The 15935-nt window shown below is 38.9% G+C and overlaps 1 protein-coding gene across 2 annotated transcripts; it reads right to left on the reverse strand.

Annotated features, from left to right (window-relative positions):
• Positions 1-14445: 14445 nt before the first annotated feature.
• LOC149259851 (protein DETOXIFICATION 35-like) lies at positions 14446-15596 on the reverse strand. Of its 2 annotated transcripts, XM_089377741.1 has the most exons (3): positions 15330-15596; positions 14891-15009; positions 14446-14653 (listed from the first exon to the last, which is right to left on the reverse strand). In XM_089377741.1, the coding sequence occupies exons 1-3, from the start codon at positions 15508-15510 to the stop codon at positions 14561-14563; spliced, it is 393 nt and encodes a 130-aa protein (XP_089233867.1). In that variant the 5' UTR covers positions 15511-15596; the 3' UTR covers positions 14446-14560. The 2 variants fall into 2 exon arrangements, 1 of the variants encoding a protein (XP_089233867.1); XR_016247774.1 differs by lacking the exon at positions 14891-15009 and having other exon boundaries at positions 14456-14653; positions 15330-15468.
• Between the last annotated feature and the right edge of the window lie 339 nt (positions 15597-15935).

Raw genomic sequence — 15935 nt, forward strand, 5'->3', positions numbered from 1 at the left:
TAAACATGGTTGATCATGGTTTACCATGGTTCATTTTCATATTGAAACAATCTTTGTCACAATGTGATGTTGGACCATGGTTGGCCACAGTTGACCATGGTTTATTTCATATTGATACAATCTTTGTGACATTGAACCATGGTTTACCATGGTTGACCATGATTATAAAGCCAAGGGATTTGTGCTAAACTGAAGGATTTATACTATAAACCATATGAACAATATTACACCCTAGCAATATGAACCCTTAGATTAATAAACCTAAAGGATTATATTATAAAAATAAGTGAATAATAACCCAAATGATTAATACTAAAAACCCAATGGAATAATATTAAATCTAAGGGATTTACACTATAAACCTTGGTATATAAACCCTCAGATAAATAATATAAACCCTAAAATAAACATGGTTGGCCATGGTTGATTTTCAAATTGAGAATATCTTTGTCACAATTTGACGTTGAAGCATTGTTTATCATAGTTAATTTTCATATTCAGACAATATTTGTCACAATGTTACATTAGACCATGGTTGACCATGGCCGACCATGAGTAGAAACCCAAGGGATTTATATTAAACCTTATGATTGATATTATAAATCTTATAAATAATATTGAACACTAGGAATATGAACCTTTTGATTAATAAACCCAAGGGATTGATATGAAAATCAATCATGGTAGACCATGCTTGACCATGGTCCAACATCACACTGTGACAAAGATTGTCTCAATATGAAAATAAACCATCGTAAACCATGGTCAACCATGATCGTTTTAAGGTTTATAATATTTATCTTAGGGTTTATATACCTTGGGTTTAAAATATTAATCCCTTTGGATTAATATTATTGGCTTAGGTTTATAATCCCTTAGGTCTTTAGTATTAATTCCTTGGGGTTTATTATTCCCTTGGGTTTATAATATCAATCCCTTAGGTTTATTAATCTATAAAGGTTCATAGTCCTTTTGTGTAATATTATTTATAGGGTTTATAATATCAATATTCCTTGCGTTTAGCTAATTGAGAATAATTAATATAAATTATAAAAAAACAATACTTATATCTCTTTAAAAATAATAATAATTTATTAATTAATGCTAAAAATATTTATTAATTATATTATTAAATTAAAAATATTACTAGTATTATTATTATGAAAAAACAATATTTGTACTTTTGATAAATAATAGTAATAATTAATTAATTACTGTTGGTTAACTAATTAATTAATTAATATTTATTTAATTTTGTGAAAGAATTAATTATTAATAACATTTAGTAATTAATAATGATATTATTAATTAATAATATTATATTACTAATGATATTAAATTATATCATTATTATATAATTTAATAATGATATATTCTCAGCGAGTCACCCAGGTATGTTGCATGTCAGCCCTCAAATTTGTTTTGGTTTGCAACTAACATATTGCTTTCCATGAGTGTTGTTATCTCTTCAGGTATCGCAGGCATTCATCCATCCCTCAGCAATATAGGTTCAATGGCCTCCAAGAGAGCAGGGTCTACGGACACCGTCAAAAGTGCAACTGGAGATGCAATTGAACAAGTGTCTATGAGCTTGCCTATCAATGAAGACACCAAGTTGTTCATTGACAAGGACATCAAGATGAAATGGCAGGACATCAATGCTATATTCTCATGCACATTTAAGGAAAATCTAGAAGATCGCAGGGTTTACGTCAACTTTCACAAGTCTGGCTTGTAACAGATTACATGCATGTATCCCATGTTTCCATGCGCAGAAATGATCCACTCGATTGTCTCACACACTGATCCCGAGATGATGATGTTGAGCAGTGTCAGCAGGACAAAGCTTGCTACCTTCAAGGCGAAGGACTTTCAGGAGATGTATCACTTGCTACAGTCGGTGATATGTTGTCTTATTAGGGCCTGACCCAGGTTTAGAGGTGATTTAGACAAACAAATCCTCGTACTAATGGCCCTTTCGGCAATAGTCCGTGGAGCGCAGACTAAGGTCTCACTCGAAGTAGTATGGGAGGGTGCTAGAACCAGGTTTTTGCACCCTGCAAATGTCTGATGAGTTCAAGTGGTTCGCAGTTCAACCTTGCGCGCTCGCCGCTATGTGCACTTTCCCGTACCTCACAGTCTGAGATGTTGCCTTCGCGTAGCCCTACTCGAGGGACGAACGTTGTTATTACCCAAGTTCTTACTGGTGTTCCATTGTTAGTTTATTAACTTAGCCTACTTGTATGCGTTAGGTTATACATAGCAATATAAATCATTCATACAAGTGCACACATTAAATAAATAGTATATTTGCAATTTACATCAACCATGCCTTAATCCAAGAACAGATACATGAATTGGTAACAAAACCTTTCTTTATTAATCTCTTCTTCGGTTACAGACTTGACTTCACCCTGCGCATTCAGTTGCGGACTACTAGGCCTCTACGCACTCAGCTGCAGAGCCTTCTCATACTCTACGACCCAAGACACACTTAGACACTTAGACTCTTTCTCTTCACTTCTTCTTGACTATCTCATACTTTTCTATCTTTTACACTTAGAGCTTCGCTCCATTTATACAATCCCATGGTTCGCAGACCATGGGTAGGCCGACATTACATTACAAGACTAGGGAGGACAACCCTGTGACTCTATCATACACTTCGCGCTCCACACCCACAATTCGCAGAGTCTTTACAACAAGATTGGGTCAAAGATCAGGCTTTGAGCCCCAAAACATGCCTTGGGGGGATTCCATGCCCAATAGGCCCCCAACATAAACATCGTGACTCGCCCTCGAGTCACTCAGTCGGCATGGCGATCTTGGCATGGAGTCGCTTCAGCTGTTCTCAAACTGTACTGAGGTTCGCAGCGCACTGAGCTGCTGCTTGTTGAATCTGTTGTATTCTCTGTTCTGAGACCTCTGTGTCTGAACTCTTTCGATATATCTGTACTGGTATCTGATGTATGTGTTTATAGTCCTACACCTTTGTCCGGCTCCTCGGAGTGCAAAGACTATGCTTCGGCCAGCTAGTTAGATAGCCAGCCCACCCATGTAGGGCTTCAAGTGGTTGTCATTCACTTTGCCTCAGAAGGGTTCTCCATTTAGTTTGACTAGCTAGACCGCGCCTCCGTTTGTGACCTCCTTAACCATGTATAGTCCCAGCCAATGCATTCTGAATTTTCCCAGGAATTTTTCAAACTTGTTGTCATACAGCAACACTAAGTCATTTACCTTGAAGGTGCGCAACTTAATATGGTGATCATGTCAGGCCTTTTCACGTTGTTTTTGTACCTACTGATGAAAACCTGCCAAGAACCATTCCTCCTCAAGTTCTTCCAATTGCGTGAGCCTTTCCTCCAGAGCTTTGCGGTCCATCATTCCTATGAGTGCTGTTATGCATAGGCTAGGGACGATATATTCCATTGGCATGGTAGCTTCCACACCATAAACTAACCGAAAAGGTGTTTGTCCCGTTAGTTTCTTGCACATTGTTCTGTAAGCCCATAGCACTACAGGTACGCGTAGATCCCAATCGCTTCGCTACGCATTGCACACTTTGGTCAGCGCAGTCTCCAGTATTTTGTTGAATGCTTCTATAGTCCCATTGGCTTGTGGGTGATACAATGTACTTTTCTGATGATACACCTGGAATTCTTCTGTGAGCGTGCTGATGGTTTCGTTCAGGAATTGTGTTTCGCGATCACTCATTTAGATTTTCAGATAGCCAAATCGGGTCAACATGTTTTCAAACAAAAAATTCATAGTTGTAGCGGCTGTATAGTCTTTGACCGGTTGCGCTTCCACCGATCATGTCAGGTACTCCATTGTGGTGATTATGTAGCATGTGCCCGTCTTTCCCTAAGGTTTGATAGGTCCCACAAATTCAATTGCCCATTTTTCGAATGGCTGCAATGTCATTTGTGGATTCAATGACATCTCGTCCCTCTGCAATGGTTTTTCGGTCCTTTGACATATATCATAGGCCTTACAGTGTGCTTTTGAATCCCAGTGAAGGGTTGGCCAGCACAACCCTACGCGAAGAATCTTTTATGCAGTCGTGCATCCTGCATAGTGTCCTCCTGTAGTGCCCTCATGTGCTTCCATAAGAATCTGATTTCGTTCAAATTCAGGTACGTATCTTCTCAATATCTCATCATACCCATTTTGTATAGGTGCCCTGCGATGATAGAAAAATCTGTCACGGGCACCACCGATTCCTTCTTCTGTTGGATGGAGTATTCCTTCGGTGCAGTCCTATTGTCAGAAAGTGGATTATATCTTCGAAGTGGCCGTCCGCAATGCGCACCAGAAAGAGATGTGCATCATGTAATACTTCCTCCAAACTGGTAGGTTCCTCACTTGTCTCAATACACGACAAGTGATCCGGTCCTACATTCAGGCATCTAGGTTTGACCACGACCTTAAAGTCATATTCTTTGAACAATAGGAGCCACCTACATATGCGCGCCCCCAACATAGGCTTATTGACCAAGTATTTTAGCGCAGAATGGTCTGTATACATCTTCAAATGTCCTCCTAGCAAATAGTGTCGGTATTTTTGGAGTGCGTACACCATTGCCAACCCCTCGTGCTCAGTTGTGGAATAGTTCTTCTCAGCTTTGGACAATCTACGACTTGCAAACGCGATAGGATGATCCAAGCCTTCTCTGCCCTCTTGTGTGAGCACTGCTCCTAGCGTGATACACGACGCATCAACATGGAAATGAAACTCCGCATCCCAATTTGGGAAGACTAGAATTGTAGCGGAGGCCAATTTCCCCTTCAGGAAATCCAAGCTCTTCATGTAATCATCATTCCAGCAAAATGTGACATCCATTTTTCAATAGTTTCTACATCGGCGCGGTGATTTGGGCATAGATTTTGATGAACTTCCTGTAATACCCTGTGTGTCCCAAGGTAGCATGCAACTATTTAACACTTCACAGTGCTTCCAAATTTAGAATCAAGGAAATCTTTGCGGGGTCCACCATCAGCCCTTGTTTTTAGACCACATGTCACAACAGGTTCCCAAAGGGAATAAGGAATGTGCAGTTCTTAAGGTTTAGCGCAATCTGGTGTCATCAACAAGTATCCAGCATCAAGCGTAAGTTTGCTATGTGGTGCTTAACCAATCTGAAGATAGTCCAATCATCTAGGTAGACCTCCAGGAACTTGTGGATGTATTCTTTAAATGCAGCAACAAAAATGCGCAAAAAAATGGCTGGTGCATTCTTCAACCCAAATGGCATAACAGTGTATTGAAAGCAGCCCCATTTTGTTGCGAAGGTTGTCTTGCTCCTATCTTCCAACGCGATTTTGATCTGGTGGTACCCTGAGAACACATTCGTAAAAGAAAATTCTTCTTGTTCGCCAACATTTTTCAATACTTAATTTGTGAAAAGTGTTGGGAATGGGTTGTATACACAGGCGTTATTTAGCTTCCCGAGGTCCACGCATATTCTTATTTTTCCCTTTTACTTTTTCTCTCGTACAACCATAGGGCTCACCCAGTCGGGTTCTTCCACTGGCTCAATAATTCTGGCTGCGAGAATTTTGTCTAATTCTACGCGAACCTTTTCCTTATACTTTGGATTCAGGTAGTAGGGCCTCTGTTTGACCAGCTTCGTGTTAGGTTTTAGGGTGATATTCATCATCCCTAAGTCGCCAACAATCCCTTTTAAATCTGTAGTTTTTGTCGGGAATAATTCTCAGTATTCGCGGAGTAACTCAGCGACCTTATCCACCATGGCATCATCCCAATAGTCGTCGAGCATTGCATACTTTGGTTCAGCCTCTATTGCAATGTTTACCTGGTTTGTTTTTAGCGGTGTAGTGATGTCAAAATATTCAATCAATGGTCCTAGCACCTCGCGATAGCCTTTACTTTCTGGAATGTTAATTTTTTGTGGATCCTCATCATCCTCCTCAACATTTACATTGTAACACTCCAACATGCAGCTTAGATGGGTTGCCCATTCTGGCTGAAGCACTTCCATTGGTTCCTAGGGTATTTTGAAAATAGCTGCTTTTACTGCTTGTAGCGCATCATCAACAGTATCCCACCAATGATATTCAAACATGAAGGTTAACAGGAATCCTTCGCGCAAGATATCCCATTCGCTCGTGACATGGCGGAGCTCCATCTTAGTATACCAATTCATGGGTATGGCATCCATAGTATGATAGAACAAATGCACCCATTCAGGTTGTGGCTCTTCCCTGTAAACCTTGGTCCATTTCGCGAGGTGTGCACGTGGATCATCCCATCCGTCATACTTGTCTATTAGCCGCATCTACGGTTTCCCAAATCGTAGGCGCATCATCCTTCTGCATCCCTGCCAGTCCTTAAATTTTTGCTGGTGCATACCCCACCACCTTGCAGGTGTAGCGCGCAGTGCTCATTTCAGAGCGTCAAAATGTTGTTGTTCTGGTACTTCTCTTTCAAATTTAGTCAGGAAATCATCCACTTCGCTCAATCTGCCATACATAGGTAGATCTCTTACCTCCGTTGTCATGCAACGTAGTGATATTACCATCATGTTGCAATTGAGCGTGGTTACCTCATGTAGCCGTTTTTGCCATTGTTCTATTTCGTCATCTGAATCTGAGGTGCAGGAGCTTTCGCACTCCCACAAAATTTTTCCATCCACTGTAGGATTCACCCAGTCCTACTCCCAAGTGGTTATCTTGTAGATACAGTCTAGATCATCGTCGCTCTCGTCGATGCGCACTGGCTTTGTGTAGTGCGATCCTTCCACAGGGTTTAAAGGTACCACTACACGTAGTGACTTTTTCTCAAAAATCATCTTGCGCTTCTTTAGATTTATTACTCCATTCATGTCATTGGCTCAATCTATTCCTAGTAGCGCGGGATAGGGATTGTTGTCATCGAAAATCTCTATCACTTTGAAATGTGTAAGCGTGCTCGCACCTTTGATATCTACCATTATTCCTTGAAATCTTTCCATATGTAAGATCTTTTGTTGGTTCACCATTTGCAATTGAATAGGAGACCATTGCAACGCAGGCCTACCCATGTGCTCCCATGTTTGATTTGGAAATATGTTCGCGTTCGATCCTAAATCCAGAATCACTTAATCCATTTCATATTCCCTAATTTGCACAGTCAATCACATCTCCCTTCCTATTTGCGTTGTGTGCTTCCCGAGCTTCTGGACTATGCGCGATTCTCCTAACCCAATGCACCTAGTGATGAGTTCTTGCAGTCCCTTTACTGCTTTACTATCGTACAGCAGCTTCATGCATGCCTCCAGAAAGGTAGTAAGCATTATGGGTCCATCTTTGGTTCTAGTTTGTCTTTACTACCTGAAGTGGAGGCCTCCATGAAGCTCTTCTTAGCTTTCATGAATGTCTCCTTTGCACGCTACAAATCAAACTCTTGTTCCTTTGTAGGAACCTTGCGAACCCAAGCACTCTCTTCAAGTTGCTTGCCCTTATCATCTCCTGTCGTGATACCGCTTTGGAGCATGATGTTTACATTCAGGTCCTCTTCACGCAGCTCAGAACTCATCATTTTCAGGTTCTAAGTTGGTGGAGGTTGGAATGTTGCTTTATCACACAACCTCGTTATCAGTGTGGGGCAATCCTCTGTCTCATGATCAAACTGGGTAAAATATAAACATGATGCTCTCATTAGATTTGTATAATCATGGGTATAATTCCCTAGCTCTCCACAATTGTAATAAATCAGCTATCCGCGACCAGTTCCTGGTCCCGTTCCACCTCGACCTTGTTCGCGCCCCTGAAATCCAGTGCGTGCCATCCCTGCATTTTGATCAAGGGCTCGTGTTTCAACCTGAACTCTATAGGTGGGGATCCGATCCATCATCAATTCGTAACTCCTACAGGTGCACTCATCATGGCCTACAGATTTGCAGAAGTTACAAAACAACTACTGGGATGTCTGCATATACTTCTGTAATAGGTGGAAGTTATCTGTAGCATGCTTCCCTCCTATCTGACAAATCGCGCATCATAATGCAAGTGTTGCGCTCAGTCCTGCTTGTGCCTCTGGTCTTAATGGCATTAGCCCTCCTCCCGCCAAGTAATTCACGAAGATTGGACAATGGTCCTTGTCATGTCGTTGGCCTTTGAATTTTATGCACCATACCTCTTTGCATGCCTTTGGGCGAGTTGTCCTATCCTGTTTCAAACTATACATCTCTAGACAGAAATTTTTCAGCTGCGCATGGATCTGTTGGACTCCTAGGCTAGGATCTTGTATTGGGGTCTCACACAGTCTCATTGCGATCTCTAAAGCTTCGGCCTGGGTGGATAACTTCTGCTGTGATAGTGTTGTCCTTAGATGCGGCATTAGTAACGCTACAAACCATGCGTAGTGCTACCCATCTGTCAAGTTGATGTTGGCTTCGCGAATCATAACCTTCAGTCTATGATCAAGCTCCCATGGGGTCTCTCCAAGAAGCATCGTGATTTCCTTAAACCCGATAATCGACTGTCTCTCCGATTTTGGCCTGCTAAATTCCCTGTTTAGCGCAGCTTGGATATCTGCGATCCCTGCATTTGGATTGTCATTAGAATGCTTAATGTACCACGTTAGTGCGTGATCCTGCAACACACTTACAAACATTGTCTTCTTTATGTTGTCATCCACAAGTCCTTGTGCTTCCCATACGGCCTTTACCATGAACCAGAATTGGTTTGGATCTTCGTTCCCTATCCCTTTGAATGTCGGCAACTTTATTGCGCTCAACATATTAAATTGTGGTGGTGGCAGAGATGGTGTGGGTGGAGATGGGGGTGAAGATGGTGAAACTGGTGGTGGTGAAGGTGGAGGTGGTATGCGCAGAATTCGTTGCCTTATCAGATTGATCGCACTTCTTGGTGAAACCTTCGTGAGTTCTTCCTCACTTTCTCGTGGAGGTGAAATCAAGGGGCTAGTTTCTATCTCTGCACTAACTTCGTTTCTATAGATCCTCCCACTTCGCGTAGCCCCAAACATCAATTTATTTGCATAACCGCTTTTCACACAGTAGAATTTTAATCCAAGTGTTCAAAAATTTAATGTACTTACCTCGTGGTCCTTTGAGGAAGAGTCGTTCCACCTCGTTGTAGCTGACTGATGTGTCTACCACGAACTCAGTGATAAGCCCTCCTATGATTCGATCGAGCCAATGGTCCACAGCGCATGCAATCTTATCTTCTGAGGCTTCTAGTCTACCCACCAACTCTGCAGGTCCACACAATCAGTTCGTCAAGCCTACACCTTCCTTGACTATCTACTAGCTTCACAATCCACTCGTACAACTCAGAGGGGAAGGATGCAAAGAAAAATTCGTGAATTTCTGTATATAAGTAGTGTGCTAACCATTGTTCCTTCGATACTCATGGATTCCTGTTTTCCTGTGCCGCGAACTCATGAATGTTTCTATCCAACCACCCTTCAATTTATTTCTTTGTCGAATTCTAGTGACACAATATCAATCATCCCTTATGAGGGAAAATTTTAAGAACCCCCCCCCCCCCCCCCCAAATTTATAAATATAATAATTGGGCGAATCTCCATGGTATATAGGAAAAATGGAAGGCAATTTTATCAATAATATAATATGTATATATAATTTTCTGGCGAATCTCTCACCAAGCATGGCGAATATTTTACTCAATTATAACATGAGCAACATCAAGCATGAACACATATAACTCATAAGACAGAATCAATCACACATAACACAAAATATGTCACAGGGGAAAGCACCAACATAAAACCCCAACTCTGTATTATCAATCAAGTGGAAATCTTCAACAACTTACAAAAAGAATCAGCTCAAAAGCTATACTACTCTCTCTGTACTATGATGATGAATATCATAGACTACCTAGGCCTCAATATATAGGCCACAAATCCTCCAGTCTCCTATAATACATATTTCTCTTGGAAATAGATCCTTCTCCATGCAAGGAATACTTACTAGAAATATCCAAGCATCTGATAGTACACTATCCCTCATCTGATCTCAACTGGGTCTCTGTCTGAACTGACATGCATCAGTGATCCATGAGGGAATGCTCAATTATCTGAAATATTAGTTGTCACATGCATGTAAGCATTAACATACTATATTTCATTATTTTAACAACTTGTTCAAATAATCTAACTGGACTTGACTAAGTTAAACTAAGTCAACTGATCCTCTCAATATAGAACTGAACCTTATCTCCTTTAATCAAGGGATAAATTCCTAAATCAAGGGAGAAATTCCTTTAATCAAGGGATAAATTCCTAAATCAAGGGATAAATTCCTAATTGCATGATCTCACAAAGACTTCAAGTTTAATTTTCCATAACTAATTAACTCATGGAGATTAATTAATTAATATTTTAATCTACTGTTAAGACTAAATTTGTTTTTACTTCCTATAGTTAGACCAGGGGCTGCTAAAAATAGGAAGGGACCCAGAAATGCTATTTTTAGAAGATTTTGTTTTTAGCAGTTTCACCTTTCACCCAAGGTGGCCAAAATGCTCAATCGCCAAATTGCTATTTTTAGAAGTGTTATTTTTAGGAGTTCTATTTTTAGCACTTTCTAAATTTAGCATTTCCTGTTGAACACTTTTCAACATGAACTGGACATGAGCTGAATCTTCTTGAGTAACTGCAAATGGTATGGTCACATCACTGAGACATAGTGGCTGGAATCTCAACCCCACCTTAAAGGGGCTATGGCAAGTTGAGCTATGGAGAGCTCTATTGTAGCTATGCAGGACATAAGGGAGATTTTCATCCCATGTGCATGGATGCTTCGAGTTGTACAAGCTCAAAATATTCACAATCATCCTATTGATGACCTATGTTTGGCCATCAGTTTGGGGGTGGAAGGTTGTGGACTTAGTGAGCGTGGTATCCAACATCGACCAGAGGCTTGACCAGAACATACTCATAAACCTATTGTCTTGATCTAAGATATGGACGTTGGGATCCCAAAATGTACCCACACTCATTCAAAGAAGAGCTTAACAATGGCTTGTGCTTTGATACTCTTCTTGTAGGTCGCTAGAATGACCATCTTAGAAAATTTGTTGATGACCACGGACATGTAGTCATTGTCATGCTTAGTAGAAGGAAGGCCGGACATGTAATCCATGGAGATGGATTCCTAAGGCCTACTAGGATTAGGCAGGGGTGTATATAGGTCTTGCTTCTTGATTGTTGGTTTGACAATGGTGTAGGCAGTGCTTGATATTGTGTACTTCCCAACATCCCGTCAAAGTTTCGGCCAATAAAAATACTTCTGCAACACTGCCACTATTTTCTCTACTCTGAAATGTCCAACGACCCAAATGTAGTGCACCTCCAAAATCATCTTGGAATTCTCACTTGTAGGAACATAAAAAGTGTGCAAGGTGGCATAACATGTGCCCTGGAGGTGAAAATATCAAACTTGTTTTCCTTCCAAGAGCATTTGGTATGTGTTGCCGAATTTTGGGTCACTCTTGTAAAGATGCGGCCACTCCGAAGTCTCGTGTCCACAAGAGTCGAGCACAATGGTCAACGCCATAATTGGTGGTCAGCTGAGACAATCTGCAACATTATTAGTGTTTCCCTTCTTATACTTGATGTTCAAATGGAACTGTTGTAGATACGTGGACCATTTTTAATGGCAATCGTTCTCTAACTTCCCGTGTGTCTGTATGAATTGCAGGGATCGGTGGTGTGTGAGGATGACTATTTTGTTCTCCATAATGTAATGCTTCCATTGTCGGCAGACCTGAACAATAGAATACATCTCTTTGTCATACGTGGGATACTTTCAGACTGTATCTGAAAGTACCTCATTGTGATATTCCCCTGCTGGGTAAGAATTGCACCAATAACATGGTTAGAGGAGTATGTCTCAATTTCAAATGGTTGTTATAGATCTGGGCGCAGTGGGAGGGTTCCAAGGGGGTTTGTAGGGGGCAGTAACCCCCTTGCCTCGGGTTCCGGGGTAGCGCCCCGAGATTTTTTTATGCAAACCCAATAATAGTTGGGGGACCCAAGGATGGTGGGCGAACCCAAAGATGGTGGGCAGACCTAGCCATAGTTTTGTGCATGGATTTTACACATGGTTTTGTGCATATATTCTACACATGATTTTGAGCATGATGATTTTCTTCCCATGGTATTTTGTATATCTGGTCAAGGAAACTACAATTATGTTCTAATCTAAGGTTAATGGATTGGGGTTTATGAATGCTTCGGCATGTATATATGTATTGTGACATTAAAACGAATATAATGAAAAATCAATCTGATAGTCCTGGTTTTGGGATCGAGCGGAAAATCTTTGTGTATATATTTTTATGTTCTCGCCATTGTATATTTTTTGTTTTAAGAATTTGTTTGCAGGTAATTTTTGTGCAGGGTTAAAAACCTACAAAACATTAGGTATTTTTTGGTTTTCACCTTTACCAAGGACTATAGCCTACATGGATTGATAGGGTACTTCGTCTCTTAGGCAATTAATTTCTTGGGAACATTACAAACTAGATGTATGATGTGCATTAATTTCAAAGTAATAAAATTAATAGTGTGCATTGAATTTAGTGTAAGCACAAAAAAATTATTGACGACATGCTTTGGTTTCCGTGTTACATTTTCAATCCATAAATAAAATACTTCAATTTTCATCTTAAATAAAATGTTCACTTACCTTAAATGTTTTCTTCTTGAAACTATAAACTATTGTAATTTACTACATTTGTATTATTCCCATTCTTTATCATTCAACATTGTTAGTTACTTTGCATTCAAACTAGGCAATAGAAAACAACTAACATTGACTTGGTGTTTGAAACTCCATAAGTCACAATGATTGACTTTGGAGAAGACTACTATTAATATTGGAGAACAACAAAGACAAGGTATGGTGTTTACTATAATAGCTCAAGTTAAAGGTTTGATTGGCCTATGATTTCAAACACCATTTTTATATGATCGATATGAAAAGATGGAAAACCTATCATATATGGCAATAAGAACACAAGAACAAAATAGTTTGAGGTTTATCACAATGAAAACTATTTATAACTAACTACATCCTTATTATTCACATTTTCTATCATTCAACGTTGTTACATTGTCACTTTGCATTCGAAAATTTTATTTCATCATTCAAGTTATAATAGTCTCCATCAGCTCGACAAACTGAGGTAACTGAGCAAATTTAAAACTAAAATGGTCAGATCTATAATACACATATTTAGCATATTTAAATGATCAGAATAATTAAATGTTTAACAAATTTTGTGTGATCCTGCATCACTGAAACCACTCTAGATCCATCTTAATTCTGGATCTATAAAGCAATGAGAGACATCAAATCACTCGAGGTGCAAACATTTCCTAATTTTGCATTAAAAAAATGTTTTGCACCAAAAAAAATGAATCCCATAGCCTTTAATAGATTTAAAGTTAAAATAAATTTAAATTAATAAATAATTTAAGTAATTAATAATTAATAAGTAACCTATAAATTTTTAGTGAATTTAAAAGTTTGAATCAAAACTGGTACGGTTTTTATGATTATGTTTTATCATATCTTTTATGATTATGATTTATCAGGTATAATAATATATTTTAAACGTAAATATGTTAGTAAAATTAAAATAAAATGAAAAAAAATGAAGAGAATGAAACATTCTCAATTGTTACTTATATCGAACAACATTACTTATATCGAACAACAGCATTTAAAACTGACATCGCTCTGAAAACAAAAGCCTATGAATTTAGAAAGTATTCTTATTTGAAATTAATATGATATGTACATACAATCAAGAAAAATTTCCGTTAAGATATATATGCTATGAAAATCAATGAAAATCCTGTAGCTCGTAATACTTCATTAAAAAAAAATGGTAATTAGGAAAAACTCTATCTCCTCATTTATCTCAGAATTCCTGAATTTTTTTGATATTTTAATATGTTGTACTCGCACCTGTAGGTGGTTTTATATGCCTCCAGCTTTCATAGTACCTGTGAATGAACATTTACTTGACCAACCTCCCAATTTTTTAGTGAAATTTGGGCCAGCCATTCAAAAGATAGTAATACCTGTGAATAAGCATACACTTTGAAAGTGATACTTTGTGAATAAACATCTCCCAAACATTTTAAAAGGGAAATATTTTTCCTTCCACTCCAATCTCCAACCATCTCAAATATTATTGATTCTCGTGAAAGTTGATGGTTCACTGTTCCTCTTACTGTCGTTTGTTGCCTGCTACTCATGTGGAAGAAAGTTAGAATGGAAGCTAATGTGACGAATAATTGGCTGTTGCTAAAGCATTATTACTTCTATGCAACAATCAATATATTGACATCAGCATTATGCTCTGATTTTAAATCAACTGAGCTGTGTTTGAGGGCCTCAACTACACCACCAGCCCATAACTTGATACGATTCTCGACAGCAGAGGCCTGCATTTCCACGGAGATCAAGAACTGAAGTGTTCAACATATAAACAAATACAAAATAAATACAACTATTCCATCAGTTCATCTCCAGCTTTCATAAGATCATTTCATAGTTCATACCTCTTTGTTCCAGTTTGTGAAATATACAATCAATAACAAAATCAAGGTTTGCAGTGCAGTTCCACCAATCATCCCACTCCAAATACCCTGCTCACTCATTTCAACATCAAATATACACAAAAAGTTAGATGGCTGAACAAACTTTTGCTTTCACTGAAGGCAATGCTTACAACAAGATCAATTTTTAAAGCTTGGAATAGAGAGACCAGAGAAGGCCTACTAGTCTTGCCTTCTACTCCAATAATGGTTGCAATGCTGAAATCAGTGTGTTGGAATCATAACGAACAAAGCATAAAAAACAAAACATGGGAATGCCTAGTGCACCTTTACTCCTAAGTCAAACTTGTAGCCCAAAAGTAGACCAAGAGGTACACCAAAAACATAATAGCATCCTAAGTTTATGTAGGCTATCAAACCTTGCCACCCTCCACCAACAGCCACACCTGATAACATTTCCAAGAGAAAAACATGAGTATCTTGAAAACATTACACCTTGAAATCATTAGGGTTGACTGCTAATTGTTTGGTTTGACTTCAAATCACTAATCTACTTTCTTTGAGTGTTATGAGGAGAGTGCTCTGGATCAGAGGGACCATTATGATTGAAAAAATGTGATGATTGAAAATTTATAAGCAAAGGTGAAAACCTCCCAAGCATGTAGGTGGTAATAAGCACGGAATTATGTTGGAGATATGAGCTTTGCCCACTCAAATCAAAATCAAATATAAGAGGATTGAATGCAAATCACATACAAAATATTACCTGATAGAACTGGCTGTACACTATTTAGAAGCATTGTTACTGCAAGAAAGATTACTAATTTAGACACTGCTCTCATGATCACCTCGCTGTCAGTAAATAGTACGGCAAATTTGTTCTTCACGAGAAGAACTATAACCATGCAAATAATGCCAATCAATAGTGATTGTGCAACCACAACCATAACACAGAATTTTGTAGCTCTTGGATGGCCAGCACCTAGTTCATTGGAAACTCTCACGCTGCAGAAGATGTGTTGAATAGAGTAAACTTAAAATTGAAGTTTGAAAGAGAGAAAAGCATGATACAACATCAAAACTACAGATAAAAATAAACAATTTGTTAGCAATGTGCTTCCAAGACATGGGAAAGGCCATCATTTCTTTGTAGCTTAGAACGTTCTGTTGTCCCATCTACATAAGGTCTGACATGCCATATTTCAACATGTTTCAGACAAAAACAGAAAAAATAATTGTAAAATAATATTGTTGAAATAAAGAGGGTATGTGGAACTAAAATAGCTAGCTTACCTGATGGCGGCATTAATTCCAAAGAAAAACATGGCTTCCCATTCAGTCAAATTCATGCTGAAAGAAGATTAGTTAGAAA

Source organism: Pinus tabuliformis, chromosome 6 (genome assembly GCF_031772625.1).
Source record: "Pinus tabuliformis cultivar Carrire ecotype Pingquan chromosome 6, CPIR1, whole genome shotgun sequence".
NCBI classification, from domain to species: Eukaryota; Viridiplantae; Streptophyta; class Pinopsida; order Pinales; family Pinaceae; genus Pinus; species Pinus tabuliformis.

What these genes read in the sequence shown, in the direction of transcription:
- LOC149259851 (XM_089377741.1), bottom strand. Translation starts at nt 15,510, where the DNA reads ATGGTTGTGGTTGCACAATCACTATTGATTGGCATTATTTGCATGGTT. An exon ending in TGTACAGCCAGTTCTATCAG is followed by an intron (nt 15,010 to 15,329) that starts GTAATATTTTGT and finishes AAATGTTATCAG; the next exon opens with GTGTGGCTGTTGGTGGAGGG. An exon ending in AGTTTGACTTAGGAGTAAAG is followed by an intron (nt 14,654 to 14,890) that starts GTGCACTAGGCA and finishes ATGAGTGAGCAG; the next exon opens with GGTATTTGGAGTGGGATGAT.